General features: G+C 42.0%; 1 protein-coding gene across 2 annotated transcripts in view; it reads left to right on the top strand.

Annotated features, from left to right (window-relative positions):
- Positions 1-18,953, top strand: part of agap1 (ArfGAP with GTPase domain, ankyrin repeat and PH domain 1) — a 649,964-nt gene that overhangs the window by 337,620 nt on the left and 293,391 nt on the right. For both annotated transcript variants that reach the window (XM_072261395.1, XM_072261394.1), the window contains exons 7-9: positions 12,754-12,881; positions 13,166-13,321; positions 17,160-17,252. In XM_072261395.1, coding sequence (XP_072117496.1) covers positions 12,754-12,881; positions 13,166-13,321; positions 17,160-17,252 — 377 coding nt within the window. The remainder of the gene's footprint in view (positions 1-12,753; positions 12,882-13,165; positions 13,322-17,159; positions 17,253-18,953) is intronic.

Genomic DNA, 18,953 nt, shown 5'->3' with positions numbered 1-18,953 from the left:
AGCGGGTTTGATGGGATCGATGCTTGGGTGTTTTCGCTATTGGGTGATTTATGCGCAAGGGATGTGGCTACAAAATAAGGGGCTTGTCACTTAAGATTTCTTTCAGGGGGTGGTGAATCTGTGGAATTCTCTATCCCCGAGCTCGGGCTTGGAGAGCACAAAAATTCAGCACCCTCCCTTGTGGCAGATGTTAGGTTCCTTGACACTTGTCCTCTAATACTGTGTTGCTGAGTGAAAACACTTCTTGCTGCACTCTGCAAAGCCACTTACTGTCTGAAGCCGTTGGGTGTGAATGATAGTTGTTATTTTAAAGCTGTCAATGATTGGGCATGTGGCAATTGACACTTTGGATTGGACCAATGGTTTATAAGAGGGGCACGATGTGAAGAAACATATACACTCTGAGAACCATATCATGTACAGCTGAATATCCTGCGATGAGCTTCTATGGACATGAAAGAACCATCGAGTGCACAGACTGTTGATTGTTGTACTGGATCCTGATATTTCTGTCATCCAAAGGTTCTTCAGAAACCAAGAGTAAAGCACAAAACTTGTTCTTTACGGCCATTTTATTAAATGTTACAAGCGTGGAAAACAAACGAGAAAGCTAAGGGAACAAAGGAAAAGAAGAAAGGAACAAGGAGTTATGGTCGCCTCGTGTTCAGACTAGAGATAGCAAAACTCCCAGTGATAACAATTAACCTATAAAATAGCCACATTCAGGTAGCGTGACACTTGCTACTGAAAACTAAGACGTTTCTAGAGAGATAGAGAAGCAACTGTACTATAATTACTGGAAGATTCATGTATATAACTGATTATATAAAATACAGTGCCTATCAGAAGTATTCATCCCCCTTGGACGTTTTCGTGTTTAATTGTTTTACAACATTGATTCAGTGGATTTAATTTGGCGTTTTTGACACTGATCAACAGAAAAACACTCTTTTGTGTCAAAGTGAAAACAGATCTCTACAAAGTGATCTAAATTAATTACAAATATAAAACAAAATAATTGATTGCATAAGTATTCACCCCCTTTTAATATGATTCACCAAATCATTGCTCGTGCAGCCAATTAGTTTCAGAAGTCACATAATTAGTTAAATGGAGATCTGTTTTTGGAGGCATGTGGAGACTCTGAAGTCAGCTGGAAGAAGGTTCTACGGTCTGATGAAACCAAAATTGAGCTTTTTAGTCATCAGACTGAACGCTATGTTTGGCGCAAGCGAAACACTGCACATCATCAAAAACACACCATCCCTACCATGAAGCATGGTGATGGCTGCATCATGCAGTAGGGATGCTTCACTGCGGCAGACCCTGGAAGGCTTGTGAAGGTGGGGGGTAAAATAAATGCAGCAAAATACAAGGAAATCCTGGAGGAAAACCTGATGCAGTCTGCAAGCGAACTGCAATTTGGGAGAAGATATGTTTTCCAGCAAGACAATAATCCTAAGCATAAAGCTAATACTACACAGGAATGGCTTAAAAACAACAAAGTTAATGTACTAGAGTGGCCAAGTCAGAGTCCAGACCGCAATCCTATTGAGAATTTGTGGCAGGACTTGAAAAGGAATGTTCACACGCGATCCCCATACAATCTGACAGAGCTTGAGCTGTTTTGTAAAGAAGAATGCAGAAAAAATTGCAGTGTCCAGATGTGCAAAGCTGATAGAGACCTATGCACACAGATTCACGACTAATTGCTGCCAAAGGTGCATCTACTTAATACTGACTTGAAGAGGGTAAATACTAATGCAGTTAATTGTTTTGTGTTTTATATTTGTAATTAATTTAGATGACTTTGTAGAAATGTTTTCACTTTGACGCAGTGTCTTTTTCTGTTGATCAGTGTCAAAAAAGCCAGATTAAATCCACTGTGATTCAATGTTGTAAAACAATAAAACATGCAGACTTCCAAAGGGGTTGAATACTTCTTATAGGCACTGTACAAGCATGCATAGGAAGGTTAAACTACAGGAAAATAACAATTCTACTTCCTAATCCAACAGTCGTGAAAACAGTGACTTCAACGGAGAGAGCTGTTGACTAGTGCACCACCAAGCACCAGCCAACATTGACCCTATACCAATGGGATCACAGAGAAAATGTGCAAACTCCAAACAGACAGCACCCAAGGTCAGGACTGAACTCGGTCTCTGTGAGACGGCAGCTCTACTCACTGCATCGCTAAGTAGTTCTGTGGAAAATGAAAATGTTTCCTCAGGCCAATAAAATCGTTGAACTGGAGGCTGGGAGCAAAGTTGCTTGCAGAGGAAGCATAGGCCAATGCAAAGTGATCTTAGTAGAAATTTGGCCAGATATTTATGATGCTTGCAAGTTTCCTTTCAGGTTAATCATTGCTCCACAAGAGAGGAATGTAGAAGCTGCAGTATCATTACACCGTCTTAATAATTATGGGTTTGGAACCTGTAATCAGAGGTCGGGAAATGATTAACACAACTCTTATCGTTGCTTTGACCAACCTGTCACAGCATTGCAACTGTAGTGTATGTTTTAAATTGCATACTGTGAAGTGAGTTTCTGTATGAGTGAGTGAATGAACACATTTAGTCCAAGTGATATAATGCTCAAAATTTAGCATCTGACCAAACGATGCTGGAGAGGCAGTAATGGGGGACAATGAAACATTGGGTGAACTTTCTTCTATGGTCTTCTGTCCTCTCCTATCAGATTCCTCCTTCAGCCCTGTATCTCTTTCACCAATTAGCTTCCCCCACCCCCCCAGTTTCACCTATCACCTTGTGTTTCTTCCTCCCCTCCTCCCACCTTAAACTGACACCTCATTTTTTTTCCCTCCAGTCCTGCTTAAGGGTTTCGGCCTGAAACATTGGCTATACTCTTTTCCATAGATTGTGTCTGGTCTGCTGAGTTCCTCCAGCATTTTGTGTGTTGCTTGGTATTTGCTTTCCCATGCAACTTAATGGGGAAGTTTGCTCTGTAAGGCAGGCATTGAAGAAGGACGTTTTGGAAGATCGCTTGAACTTGACCATGGAACACTGACTCACAGTGTTTCTAGGTCAGTATCACAGCAGAGTTACTTCTGCTGAATTGTCAATGAACAGGAGATTTTGAATACCGTTGGGTGTAGTCAAACCCATGGAAGAGAAAGCGGAAGAGAAGCAATTAAAACCATAATAATGGTTACAAGAAAAGGTTCAAGTTGGAAAATGGGTTATGTGATTTCAATTCCCAGTTAGTTGTACATGAGATTTGATATCACCTGACTACAGTTGTTGGGTTTGAGTTAGATGCATTTTCCATGTCCAGTGTGATGTACTTGCACTTTATCCACGTCAGAGTGATTTGCTTCATATTTATCACAGTTGCCATCTGCTCTTGAGTGATATTTGGTGCTTCATTACTAATAATTAATAATTAAAGAATTAATCATTCATAAGGTTGAGATTGTTACTTTGCACTGGTCAAGTATGGAAACAATTGTAATTAAATTCATTTGAAATTAGAGGAAAATATTCAAAGTAAATCCTGTTATATTTTAACTCTACACTATTCAATCAGAATAATAAATCCATGGCTGGATTGGTGTTATCAATAAATACTTGAGTATGGGATACAAGGAACACTAAGGGTGTCAGCTATAGCTCACCATGCCCTGTGAGTATGACCTCTGTGGGTCTGTTAATGCAGGCTGACACTGAAATCCATTGGTAAGCTTGAGCTGTACTAGTGGAGGTTTTAGGTAAGGCTTCAGATCAAAGTCCTTTTTTGCCCTTGTGAGCACTGTAAAAATAACACACCGCTCTTCTGAGGAAGGGGTCAGGAATTATCTCCTGGCCAATATTTATCTCTTAACCCTATGTCACTGAGACTGATCACTGTTATCTCATTGAGTTTCCATGTGTACACTGTGCCATTTCCACATCAAACCAGCAAGATCCTTGTAAAGTATTTTTGCAACATTATGAAGTGTGGAAAGGTACCGTGAAAATGCAAATCCTTTTTTCATACTCACTTTACAGATGAATTAATGATGTCAAGTTACAGGTATATAAAACATGAGTTAGGCCATACTTGAGTATTGTATGTAATTTGGCAGGATGGATGTAGGAAAGATGTGATGGGCTGGAGAAGATGCAGAAGTGATTCTCCTGGAATGGAAGTTTTCAGTCATTTGGAGAGAATGGTTAGACTAGCTTTCTTTTCCTTGGAGCAGAGGATGGTGAAGAATGACCTGGTGGAAGTATACAAAATCTCTGGGGATATGGAAAAAGCAGATCATAAGAATCTTTTCTCTTGGTAGAAATGGTTAAAACTAAAAAAGAATAGGTATAAGGTGAAAGGTAGGACATTTAGAGGGAATCTGAGACAAATTTTTCCACAGACTGTTTGTGGAATCTGGAGACAGGTACTTCCACAACATATAAGAATTGTCTGGACAAGCCTTGATAGTCCAGGGCAGAGAAGGCTACAGACCAAATGTAGGTAATTGGGACAAGTATAGACTAGTACAGTGATTAGTATGTGTGGACATGGTGGGTTCAAGGACCTGTTTCTATACCGTATGACTACAAAAATGTAATAAGGACATCATCCCAACCAGTAAAATCATTCGATGTACCTGCAGTAATGCAGATACATGCAATTTTCCGGTTTGCCAATTGATTGCATTCTGGAATCACACGAAGTCAAGATATTACCTGTTCCACTGTGGCTGTTGAGATCTGTGCTATTGACTTGAAAGCTGATGCTTGCATGTCGAATCGTTTTGCTATTGTATATTGGAAGCGACAGTCTGGATAAATGAAAGATGTTGAACAGTCTTTGGGGAGGTATGTGCAACTGCTCATAATTAATGAGATAATAAAATGCAGATGGCACCAATCTTGTTTGTTACAATTCCCACAGTGATGGGAAAAGTCATTGCAAAAGAATGAAGGCAGCAGCATTTTGTGAACAGGGACAGGAACTTGAAATGCCTTTTCCTGGGGCCCTGCAAGATATGTTTGTAAACAAGTTCTAATGGCAATGTGTCAAGCATCCCCAGCCTTAACCAAAAGAAGCTTCAGTGGCAATCAACCCTTGTAGGCATTTGTGCACAGACCGTCCCAGTTCAATAACAGGACAGGTGTGCTCTGTTTTCTGGGATGTGATGGTGGAATGGAGAATTCAGTAGATGCCAGTGTTCCTTTTCATCCACCCAAACAATGCTTGTTCAGCAGCCGTGGCCAGAGTATTTTCAGGAAAATTATCAGGTCAGTAGAGCTACAGATACTTGTGTTTGTCTAAGCAGAGTGAGTGGCAGTCCGATAGTAGGATTGTTGGGTTTGACCATGTCTCCATCGGCACTTCAGGCTGATGAATGACTTTTATGTTATGAACGTTAAAGGAGAAGTTGCTTGCTGTTTTAGCGCCAATGGGGTTATGCAGCCACACAGCATGGAAATGAGTTCTTCAGCCCACTGAGTCTGTGCTGACTAGCAAGCACCTTATTTACATTTATCCTCCACTAATCCCATTTTATTCTCACATTCCCACCAACTCCTCCCAGATTCCCACAACCACCCCAACACCAGGGACGATGTGCGGCAGCCAATTCACCTGTAGACCTGCACGCCTTTGAAATTTGGAAGGACGAAATCCATGCAGGGACAACACACAAGTTCCATGCAAGGGAATTGCAAGGCGCCTGGCTGCAAGACTCTACAAAGGATAGTGACGTCTGCTGCGAGGATCATCAGTTCCCCTTTCCACCTGTCTGAGATACTTACCTGGAGTGCTGTCTACACAGGACCCTTTGCATTGTCAATGATCCTCCCGTTCATCTAACAATCTCTTTGACCCCCTTACCATCAGACAGAAGATACCGTAGCATTAGGACAAGGTTAGACAGGGTGGGAAACAGCTTTTTCCCCCAGGCCATGAGACTACTGAATTCCAGGTCTCACCATATATGAAGCAACAGTGGTATTATACTGATTACTTTTTAACTTGAGACGTAAATGCATCTTATTATTTATTTATTAATTTATTTGTGGTACTATCACCTTATGTGTAAGTGCTGCATACTGTGCTGTGCACCTTTGTCCAGACGAACGTTGTTTCTTTTGACAGTATGCACATATACGGTTGAAATGACAGTAAAATTGAACGTGAACTTGATTCCATTTCCAGCATCCTCCTCCTGTTTCAGAACGCAGCAACACCTCTCACCAGCACTGCACGGCGTTTACCTTTCCCTTTCTTTGCTCGCCCTTTTCTCTCCAGCTACCCTCATTAGTCCATCAACTGGACAACTCCCTGAAGAGTGGAATCACTTGGCCCCACCCTACCTATGATATTTTCTGTCTTATCCATCCCTCCCTCACCTTCTCTGCGACTTAAAACCAACTGGAAATGTAACTCTGTTTCCCTTCTATAGCCGCTCCTCGACCTGCTGGATGTTCCCAGTATTTTCTCTTTTATTTTAGATTGTAGCATCCACACTTAAAAAAAAATTGTTTGCCTTATCAGTGGAGCGAGAGAGATATTGTGCATTGAGGTTTTGGTAGAATAGAATCCTGCTACTGCCTACATTACTGGCCTGATTTGGAACCCAAGTGTTTTAGTATAGTTGTGGTGCCAAGTAACGTAATGATGAGTGACCTCAGTGTGGACCTGGCCACTTGCGAATTCAAAAATCCCCCTCCACTCAAAGAGAAAACGTGCAGATGCTGGAAATCCAAGCAACACACACAAAAGGCTGAAGGAACTCAGCAGGCCAGGTAGCATCTGTGGAAACGAGTACAGTCAACACTTTGGGCCAAGACCCTTCGTCAGGACTGGAGAAAAAAAGATGAGGTTAAACCTGGTAAATCTTCTCCACACTCTCTCTAAAGCTTCCACAGGGTGGTCAGAACTAAACACAATATTCAAAGTGTATTCCATCAGGGTTTCATAGAGCTGTAACATTACCTCAAGGCTCTTGAACTCAATTCCTCTGAATAATGAAGGCCAATGCACAGTATGCCTTCGTAACAACCCTATCGACTTGCAGGGCAACTTTGACAGATTTATGTACGTGGATTCCAAGATCTCTCTGTACGTCCACACTGCAAAGAATTCTGGAAATGTAAGTGTGTCATAAGTAGTAGAAGGGCCGATTCGTGTGATTGTATCTCCCTGTGATTGTTGGTAATACTGCACCTCACAGTAGCCGACTGTGCCCTGGCGAGAGATGAGATTTGAAGAGTGAAGTGAGTCTCACTGGAATGGAGATGGTCTTTGATCTTCAGCTGCAGTTCCAGGCTTTCAGATGGAAAGCCAGTAGATGCTGACAGGTGCACTCAACACAGCCTTGGACTATCTGCATTGGTGAGATTGTCAATCACAGTGAAGACCCTTTAGACAGCTTGTGTTCAAAGAGCTCACTCATTTAAAGCAGTCTGGTTGAGATGGATTTATAACATGAATAAAAATGAAGTCTGAATAGGTAGTGGTAATTTTGGAAGGGGTTTGGCTGAAAGAGCAAGGATCTGGAATTGAATGTTGATCACATTCTGTCATCCTGTAATGTCATTATCAACCTGTTAATCTGTCTGCGATCAAACATTATCCCTCTCCCTTCAAATATACTTTGTCTTCCTGATATTGAAAATGGATAAGATAGAAAATGCTCAATCCAACCTAACCTCACCAGAGTAACATAATCAAAATGCTGGAGAAGCTCAGTAAAGGCTGATTTATATTTCTACGTCAACTCAACGCCAAAGTTACGGCGTCGCCGCAAACCCTACGCAGAGTCTACGCGGATCCCTACGCCGTAGCCTGACGCGCACCTCTTCCAAAATGTAACTGCGCGTTGCAGCAACGCAGACTGCAACAACTGTGATTGGTTCGCTTGGTAGTATTGCATTTCCCCCTATGCTGCAATAGCTTCCCATTGGGCGACTGAAGGGCAGGGAAAGAACTCTGGCTGCAATGCTTTCCATAACGCTTTACACACCTCCGAAATTATGTAGGACACATTTCAATTTTACAAAAAAAGACGCTCGCTTTAAACTGGTTTACCCCGAGAAAGACTACCATGACCATGAAGCCTTGCGTGGACAGGTGTGTGCACATGTGCAACGTGCCCGAATTGCAGAGCGACGCAGACACACCAACGCACAAGTGTAAATGCTCACAACGCACGTAGGCCACTTGCGTAGGTTATGGCGTCGAGTTGATGCAGAAGTATAAATCAGCCTTAAGTCGGGCAACATCTATGGCAAGGAATAAGCAATTGATGTTTTGGGCTGAGACCCTTCATCGGGTTTGGGAAAGAAGCCACAATAAGGGGGGAGAGGAGGAGTGAAGGAGTACATGCTTGACAGCAATAGGTGAGGAGGAAGTGGGGGGAGGGGATAAAGTGAGCTGGGAGGTGATAGGTGGAAGAGGTAAAGAGCTGAAGAAGGTATCTGGTAGGAGAGGAAGGTGGACCAAGGGGGGAGGACACCAGAGAGAGGTGATGGGCCAGTGAGGAGAAGAGAAGGGAGAAGAGGCGAATCAGAATGAGGAATGGGAAAAGGGACAAGGTGTCAGCGGTGGGGAGAGAATTTGTCAGAAGTTAGAGAATTTGATGTTCATGCTGTCAGGTTGGAGGCTACCCAGATGGAATATGAGGTGTTGCTCCTCCACCCTGAGAGTGGCCTCATCATGGCAGTGGAGGAGGCCATGGACCAACATGTCAAAATGGAAATGGGCAGTGGAGTTAAAGTTGGAATTAAGTGGAAGCTCTGCTGTTGTGGACAGAAACCTCTCCAGAAAGAAACCTTTCTCTCCCACAGCCAAACTGTCTGCTGCTTTGAAGTTCAGGCAGCCAGTGGCCTGCCCCAAGCAGCAGGCAAAGCCCTATCAAACTGCCTGGTGCCTATATGTGTTATGGTAATGTTGCAGTGTTTGTGCACCCCAGTAGTGGGAGGGAACAAATGTAGTGCTGTGGAGTGGCCACTGGACAGCAGACTTCCTGAAACTGCAGCATTCCTCGGGTACCACAGTAAACTATGGATTCTGGATGCCACCAGCCGCCTGGGAAGATCATATGGATGAGGGAAGCCTGCCCAGTTAAATAAGAGGAAAGGAAATGTGCCTTCAATTTCATACATAATGAGCATACTCAGAAATTCATGCCAGGAATGTGGTTGAATCTTTGTAATTATGGTGGATGTGAGTAACATAATATGAACTGGAAGGATCTTGTTTATTAAAGTTAAATAAACCCTAGCACGATAGAAAGTTTGGTATCACAGCAACATCTCTAGGAAAACAATAAGCAGCAAACCTTTTCCTTCCTGTTATTCTTCAATTCCTTTTGTAATGGGATTTAACATTCTCTTGGGAACTTCATTTGATCAATAAGTAAATGGTTCTGCAGTGACAACGGTATTGAGATCATTTTTAAAATATTTGTTGACTGTGACCTGAACTATAGTCAATGGTGAGACTAATTGACTATTTTTTTGGTAAAACTTGAAAGAGTGCAAGCAGATTTTTAGCTGGCCGTTTAGGCTGAATGTTTTCATGAGAATGGAATTGTAAATTTATCCTTGTCAAATGGGCATCTGTCGTGGCAGTTTATAGCTCAGTTTGTTCCTTGATTTAAGGTTAGCCAACAAAATTCCTCGTTTGGCAAGAGATGCCTAACAACTCACAGACAAGACTGTTTCTCCCCACACCCCATAGAAAAACCTTACACAATATGTGTGTGTGTATGTATATATTATTAGTTTGTTTCTAAGGAAATCAAAATTGACTTTTTGATTCCATTATTTCAGCGTGAGATCATCAGAATGGGGAAAAGTCGTAACGATTATTATCAACATGATGAGCTGCCACATATGAAAAGACCCAGAAATGACACAGAGACTGTCTTGATTGATAGCAGCATGGTTCAGTTCTGAAATTTCTACTTCCAAAAATTCTAAGTGTATTTATTATTATCAAAGCCACCAAGTACAACCCTGAGATTAATTTTATTGCAGACATTCACAGCAGAATAAAAAGAACAATTGAATCAATGAAAACTACACCCAAAGACTGACAAGCAACCCATGTGCAAAAGAAGACAAATTAAGCGGATAAAAAAATAATAAATAGTAAAAAATATTGAGAACATGAGTTGTAGAGCCCTTGAAAGTGAGTGCGTAGATTGTGGAATACTTTCAGAGTGGAGATGAGTGAAGTTACCCACGCTGGCTCAGGAGCTCAATGGTTGAGGAGTAATAACTAGTCCTGAACCTGGCAGAGTGGGACTGAAAGATTAGATTAGATTAGAATAGATTATGAGGACATGCAGTCCTCTTTTATTGTCATTTAGTAATGCATGCATTAAGAAATGATGCAGTGTTCCTCCAGAATGATATCACAGAAACACAAGACAAACCAAGACTAAAAGCTGACAAAAACCACATAATTATAACAGATAGTTACAACAGTGCAAAGCAATACCGTAATTTGATAAAGAACAGACCATGGGCACGGTAAAAAAAAAGTCTCAAAGTCTCTCGAAAGTCCCATCATCTCATGCAGATGGTAGAAGGAAGAGAAACACTCTCCCTGCCATGAGCCTCCAGCGCCGCAAACTTGCGGATGCAACACCCTGGAAGCACACCACCACAGCCGACTCTTGAGTCCGTCCGAAAACTTCGAGCCTCCGACCAGCCCTCCGACACCGAGCACCATCTCTGCCGAGCGCTTCAACCCCGGCCCCGGCAACAGACAATAGGCAAAGCCGAGGATTTGGGGCCTTCCCCTCCGGAGATTCTCGATCACACAGTAGCAACGGCAGCGAAGCAGGCATTTCAGAAGTTTCTCCAGATGTTCCTCCGTGCTTCTCACGTTTGTCTCCATCAAATCAGGATTGTGCACGGTACCTACTTACAAATACGATACCATTTCGGAGCGGCCGTGCGTGCTGCGTCACGCCGCCATCTTCTCCTCCCACTTCCTCTTTCCACGAATGCTATCCGATTTGCTGAGGGTTTTCAGCAACATCTGTTCTCAGGCATACAAAATTAGAGAGGCATCCAAAATTGTGAGCGGTATCGATAGGGTAAATGCAAGCAGTCTTTTTCCAATGAGGTTGGGTGAGACTAGAACGAAAGCTTCCTTCCTGATGACAACAGCGGGAAGAAAACGTGGCCTGAGTTTCAGTGTGGACTTGGCCTTTACCACAAACTGAGAAATCAAACAGCTTGACAGTTTTAGTGTGCTCAACAGGTTGGAGGTGGGTGAAACTGACAGTGGGAATCCCATAATTATAAATGAAAATCAAAAGTAAAGGACTACAGACGCTAGAATTCTGAAATGAGAACAGATGTTGCTGAAAACCCTCAGCAAATCGGATAGCGTTCATGGAAAGAGGAACAGTTAGCAAATCACATTGAGATCCTTTATGAGAACTGGGAACGAGAGATAAACACGTTAGTTTTAAAGGAAGTTTGTCATCAAGGGTCTTGAGGACCTGGGTTGTAGGGAAAGGCTGAATATGTTATGACTTTATTCCCTGTAGCGTAGGAGAGTGAGGGAGATTTGAGAGAGGTATACGAAATTGTGAGGGGTATCGATAGGGTAAATGCAAGCAGTCTTTTTCCAATGAGGTTGGGTGAGACGAGAACTAGAGGTCATGGATTAAGGGTGAAAGGTGAAATCTTGAGGGGAACATGAGGCGGATCTTCTTCACTTGGAGGGTGATGAGTGCTTTGGAACAAGCTGCCATCGGAAGTGCTGGGTTGTGAATGGATAACGTATGATTGGAGCAAATGTAGTTTATCCCTCCCAAGGCCAAATTCAGTCTCTTGAGGCAACAATTTGCACTTAGCATCAACTTTTTGCTCCTGCAATCTATTGTTACATCAAGCTGCTTTAAAAGATATTAGAACAGGTTCGAAACAAGTATCACAAGGTAGAAACATGTTAATGCTGAAATCCAAAATGAATCCAAGCTCTCCTCCAGCACTCCTTCAACAGAGCATTGTGAGGCAAAGCCAGACAGTGCTTCACATTGACAATCCCAGTGGTGGAATTGTCTCCTGTGTCTCATCAACTCAGGTGGTAAGGGGAGCAGAGGGAGAGGGCTGTACAACTGAAGTCTATTTCTCTGTGTTCTAAAGAATAATGTGACCAAAGGATCTATTCTTGCTGATGTTAATTGAAAATAAGCATTGATCAGAGACTGAATAGTACATCCCTCTTTTTCCATTCCCTATTCTGGCTCCCCTCTTACTCCTTCTTCTCACTGCCTGCTACCCCCCTCTGATGCCTCCCCTCCTTTCCTTTCTCCCGTGGTCCACTGAGCTCTATATCAGGTTCCTTCTTCTTGATCTCTTTTGCCTTTTCCACCTCTCACCTCCCAGTTTCTTTTTCCACCCCACCCCCAACCACCTACCTTTCCCCTCACCTGGTTTCACCTATCTCCTTCTTCCCCTACCTTCTTATTCTGGCATCTTTCCCCTTTCTTTCCAGTCCTGATTTAGGGTTTCAGCCTGAGATGTCGACTCTTTGTTCCTTTCCATCGATGCTGCCTGTCCAGCTGAGTTCCTTCAATATTTTGTGTGCATTCATCAGCTAGACAAGGCAATGGTTTTGTGTCTTCTGCAACTAGCACCACCTCCAACTGTCCATTGCTCTTGAAGTGTTGTCCTATAAGCCAACCTGGATATAGTGCTCTTAATTTCTGATCGTAGACGGTAATCTGAAATGATCATGGCATATTTATTTTCCTTTTCTCCTCCTTCCTTGTAACAGTTGCCCAAAAGATAGTAGCTACACGGAAGAAGCAGCAACTGTCCATTGGACCGTGCAAGTCTCTGCCCAATTCTCCGAGCCATTCCTCTGTGTGTTCTGCACAAGTCTCCGCTGTTCACCTCAGTCAGGTGAGTGTTTGTGTCTGGGGTCAGGAGTGTAGTGGGAAGCGTTTCCGAAAAACTAACAATCCAGGATAGGGCATACACTGCCATTCCAGTAGGATCAGCATCCTCTCTGAGCTCTGCATCTACGTGGGATCACGCCAGAATTCTTGGACATTTAGAATCTGATAAGAAACAGCAGTTTATATTATTTCATAATGGAGTACCTTGTAGAAAGAAGGTACGAAATACGTGCTTCTTAAGCCGTCCAAGACAACTTAACTTAACTGCTTTTTTTCTCTGTATTGTAGACAAGTAACGGTGGAGGGAGTTTAAGTGATTACTCCTCTTCTGTCCCTTCCACACCAAGCACAAGTCAAAAGGAACTTCGAATCGACGTCCCGCAAACAGCTAACACACCAACTCCTGTTCGAAAACAGTCCAAGCGGCGTTCTAATATATTTGCTGTGAGTAATTACTTATATACGTGGCCGTGCTTTGAATAAATAATGGATTGTCTCTGAAGTGGTGCTCAAATAACTGAGTAAAATGTCTTCCTTTAATTTGTTAAAGGAATGGATAACACAGAGGGTGTAAAGTACATGTCTTTGTTTACTGGTGGTTACTTCTATTTCTGCTGGAGTTAATAGATGAAGGGTTTCTTAGAGGCCTTGGGCCTTGCCTTGGTGGACATAGAATGCATGATGCACCTTGGCAAGAATCTGGAAGAAAAGTGACTAACCTAAGAGCGATCAGGGAAGTTGTTTGTCCTCTCAGATGTTCAGGAGTCTTTGGGGCTCTTTCTCAAAAGGCAGGAGTGGAAGAGTCTTCAAGTAGTTTCAAGGCAGAGGCAGATGGATTCTTGATGAACAGGGTGATCATTGGGCACCCCCTGTATATGGGAATGCATAGGTGAAATCATCTTCTTGGTCACAGCATTGAGGGAGTAGACACCACTTTGCTAATTGCACCCTTTGATAATAGAGTGCCTTCAGTCTGTATGTTAGAGTAGCAGACACAAGGAGTCACTTGGATACTCCTGCTTCGGATTTACATGTTGACACATGTACAGGTCTGACCTGATGATGCTGGAGGGCAATGAGATAAATACAGGCTGCCCCCCATAACAAAAACAAATGGGTCCATTTTTACGGACTGTTATAACAGAGAATAGTGCAGGCCCTTCAGCCCGCAGTGTTGTATCGACTGTTTAACCTACTCCCAAGATTAATTTAAGCCTTTCCTCCCACATAGCTCTCCACTTTTCTTTCTTTCGTTCACTTGGTAAATCTCCTCTGTACTTGATTTTATCCATAATTTGGAAAATACATAAAAATAACTAGATATGGTAATCTCACCTTCACAGTAATGTAACATATGGCATTGAAAGTACACGTGATGATGAAGAACAATGGCTGAGACTGGAGGGAAAGGGGAAACTAGTCCTTCAGACTTCTAAGTTCATATGTACAGGTGTCCATAAGTGGGTATTTGTAATCCAGGGATGGCGTGCACTGGGTCTCCAATTTGATTGAAGTGACTACTTTCAGAACAAATTTAATTGTGTGACCAGCGACCCTCGCTTTGGAAACTTGTTTGTATTCATTATTGAGAATTGGACACATGGCTTAGGCACAATGCAGTCACAGTGAAATGACTTGCCTCTGCTCCAGCAATCTGCTCGTGCCTGTGTAGGTTTACCTGTGAATCAGTGCAGCAGTAATTTGCCCAGTACTGGCTGGCAGAGATTTCCTGGCCTGACTCTCATGTTACATGTGGCTAACATTGTCACAAGTTGTATTCTGGTTTGCTTATCTTAAGTGCACAATTAAAAGTAGTAAATGCTGCAGGTCGTTGATCCAAAATATTAAGTGAACCTGTTTTTTTTGCAAGAATTTGAATAAGTATTTTTAGATGTTTTTCTTCAAACAGAACTTGTGTTTTGAGGTACTGCTGCTGTACAGATTTTTGCCAGCAGGTGGCCTCACTCAGCTGTAGAACAGCCTCCGAACAGTCATCACTTCCCCATGGACACGTTTTATTAATGTTTGCTGCACATCTTAACCTTAAATCTAGAGCGTGAATCTTGAAAATTGCCCGTGTCCCTAATAGCAGATTGTAGAAAAAGAAATATAAGTTAACATTTGAAGTCCACTGAAAGTTAAATGACAATTAAACAGTAGTGTAGTAGTTAGCACAAGGCTTTACTGTACTGGCAAAACGGGTTCATTTCCCACCGCTGCCTGTAAGGAGTTTGTACGTTCTCCCTGTGACCGCGTGGGGTTCCTCCACCTGCTCCAGTTTCCTCCCACAGTCCACAGTTGATAGATTAATTGGTCGTCGTAAATGTCCTGTGATTAGGCTAGGATTAATATCGGGGGATTGCTCGGTGGTGAGGCTCAAAGGGCCGTAAGGTCCTATTCCATGCTGTATCTCAAAAAAAAAATAGATTCAGGTAGTTTAAAAGCAAAGTTGATGTTTTAGTTGCAACACAATAGAGCATGCCCAAACTCTTACTGCCTTTAACACAGAAGCTGTAATTCATTGCACAAATCGATGTAGCTAATTTACACTGTTGCAGCTTGAATTACTCTGATATGCACTGAGATTAGAGAATTCAATTAATAATCTAATACCCCCTCCCATCCCCCTCACTAATTGAAGTAAAATTTTAAAAAGACAAATTCCCAACTTGAAGCAGACGTAAGAATGATTAATTTATTTTCCTGTTCCTCCGTGGAGACGACTGCATCTTAAAGGTTGAACATCATGTGAGCTCCAGGATATGGTGTAGGAATAGTAACCCATTTAATTCATTGCAAAGAAGCTTCGCGGCGATACAGTAGAACTGAAGGGCACAACAGAGAGTCAGGTGCTGTAAAGAAGCAGAGGAAATGGCTTTTCATGGTGAGGACTTTAAGCTCATTATCATGAATTGTGCAGTTTTATCCTGCATTCTCCCGAGCCTCTGGAAACGGGCAGGTCATGTCTTTTTGAACTTCCAATATATTTGTGAAGAATATTTGTGTCTGTATGACTCTAATGTAATGTACTTCAGGTCCACTGAAGGTCATAGTTGTAGAGCTGAGGTGATTAAGGAAACTATGATTGAAGTCTGTTGAACAAGAGAATGTATTGTTTGAACAGTTACTGCAATAGTATATTGGTATGGACACTTGTCATTCACACTGACTCCCTCCCTGTGGACGGTTGCCACGATAGATAAATGACAACAATCCACCAATCCTTCAAGCCTCAAAGATAAATTAATAAAAATGTGATCTGTTTCAGAAAGCTGCTATCAGCACTTCATGCCTTATGAAAGTGTAAATACACTTTTGATGTACCCAAGATCCTAAACGCAAGTTTTTATTGATTTCTGTAAATTACATCAGTCTGTCTCTCTGGGTATTGGCTTTCCTAGTCCCAGCTTTCTCCTTCAGCAATCACATACCCTTCTTGTATCTTGTCTATCAAGTTAAATCTTGTTCCTTGGATTGGAGCACCATCCCTGGCCTTATTTGCCATCTAGTAGTCAATAGCGTAGTTGTTCAAACAGTACGTTCTCTTGCTCAACAAACTTTATTCATGGATTCCTTCCTTACCTCAACTTCACAACTATGACCTTTAGTGGACCTGCAGCACATGACCTCAGAGTCATATAGACACAGACTTTTTCACAAATACATTGAAAGTTCTGAAGTACACAACTTTGCCATTTCCAGATGAGTTGGCTTGTGTTGGGGGAGGGTTGGGGGTGTTGGCAGTTGCAGAATCTGCCTGTGTCCTTCCAACCTGCCTTGACTCTGCAGCATTCAGATTTCAGCCATTGGGCGAACAAGAACGTGCTTGCCAAGGGTATAATACAGAAGCAAGCAGTGGATTAAACTGTTCGGGACAAATAGATAACCTTTGCAAGTCATTAGGCACTCATCTTGGTAACAGCATTCACCAAACATTGAAGGAACAGACTGCCTGTACCAGTACGCTACTTTGTTCATTGCGCCCTTTAGCAGTACTGAATTCCTTACTTTTAATATTTTGCATAGGTTGAAAGCATACTCCCCACCCCAGATTAATACTTCTTTTCAGTTTCTGAGAGCTGAAAATATAAGTTTTTGTTTTAAGCTAATAACTTAAGAACTTAAGTCCCTGTCCCTCTGTCTTATGTAGTTCAGTGTTTTCATTAAGCTGTTATAATTGTGCGGCTCAAAGATAAAATTTGAAGGCTAAATCCTTCAACTCAAACTGTTCCTTGGGATTTTAATCCACACTGTATTACAAAGGGTATTTTCTGTATCCTAGTCTCGAAAAGGAAGTGATCTAGACAAAGAGAAGAAAAATCTGGAGACCAGAGCAGACAGCATTGGGAGTGGCAGAGCAATCCCAATTAAACAGGTAAGGGGCTGTTTCTCCCTTCTCCCCGCTGCTCCTTTTAATTAGAGGCTTTGAACGCCATAGTTTTGACACTGTAACTCACCTCTTGTTTCTGTTTGTTTGATGCTTTCCATTTTGTTAGCACAGAAGTCACACACTTGACATCAATTAGCCAGGCTCTAAATGTGCTAAAGTAAAACCATTAGAATAAGATGGTCACGACACAGTGGGAAGTTTTAAAAACTGGGCCTAATTAACTGAAATGTGCAAGCCCGATATGCATATGGAGTGCTTCCAGCTTTGGCTGTTTCAAAGGCCGGCTTTGTGGGAGTGCCATGATTAGCACTGAGCAGAGGAGAGCCTGAATCCAGCCACTAGACAGAATTCTTGTGATCTTGTATGTTGTTTGACTTGGCCCCAGTTTGCTGATGCAGGAGGACATCTGAACACAATTTTCTCGGTTCCCAAAGCAAAGGCAATTAGCAGAGATAACAACGGCCTGGACACTGACTATTTGCTCATCTGCAATCTCCATTGGAAAGGATTTAGCAGAACATCATTCTTATAATGTGTAAATTGATTGCTTTAATATTAGGATTGAGGAGACTTGCTTTCGCCAATTGCATGTGCATTCTTTGTCTCAATGTCGTTCATGCAATCAAGCAAAGGAGATTCTTTTATGATTGTATGCAGGTTATACAGGAAGATTTATTTCCTCTCCTCTTTTTAATCCATATTTGTTTGAGTGAAATAGAATGTTGTGTTGACATTCTGGGTTTACATTGGCTTTGCACATGAAGTCATGCTGAGTTTCTTCTCTGCCTGAAGTACAGAGCACAGTGAGAGTTTTGTTTATTTTTTACAATGAAATTCATAGATTAAAAAAAGAATTAAAATTTTTGATTTTTTTCTCTAAGTGGTAATTCATTACTACTAAATTTTATACATGTCCCGGTGTCACTTACTTTTGTAGTTAACTCAATACCCCAGCTATATCCTGCACACCAGGCAGCTGGATAACTTGCATAAAAAAATAACCAAATACTGTTCTGCATCATGGTCATCGCCAGATGCTTGAACAGAGGATAACAGATCCCAAACTGAATTTGGCTAAATTCTAACTGAGAGGAACAAAGAATAATGGATAATTAAAGGTTTTTATTTTATTTGAGAAGTCAATCACTTCAGCGAAGCAAACACTTGGTACCAGTAACATTCCAATAATCCAGCACTACTGGGACTTTGCCAATGCCGGAATAGCAGATTTTCTGGAGAATTAATACCCACACAATATTACACGGTAGAATAATAAATTTCCCTTCAAACTCATTTAAAGGCAGCATTCTGTCTCTGGCCAGTTTCGACCACTGGATCGTTTTAGGGACTAATGACTGAGCAAGATGCCAAAGTGTCGGCATAGTTGAACGACCAGATACGAGGTTATCTGGATTTTATTGTACCTGGAAGTAGGCAAAAGACTGAAATATAATCGAGGGATATATAGTGGGAAAGAGTGATGGATACGTGTGAAACTAATCAAGGAGTGCAAGATATCAATTAACCCCTGACAGGGAACATTGAACAGTTTCGAATTGTCGTCATAACCATCAATTAGTTTACAGTTTTCTTCGACTGTCCATGCTGTATATGATGTTTATTTCCTGTGGTCCCATACTTATGTTGCAGTTACTCCAGGTCCTATCCCCACGTTGATTTCCACCT

This window comes from Mobula birostris, chromosome 6 (assembly GCF_030028105.1).
Source record: "Mobula birostris isolate sMobBir1 chromosome 6, sMobBir1.hap1, whole genome shotgun sequence".
NCBI classification, from domain to species: domain Eukaryota; kingdom Metazoa; phylum Chordata; class Chondrichthyes; order Myliobatiformes; family Myliobatidae; genus Mobula; species Mobula birostris.
The sequence above is the reverse complement of the archived record's forward strand: the minus strand, read 5'-3'. Positions and strand labels throughout refer to the sequence as shown.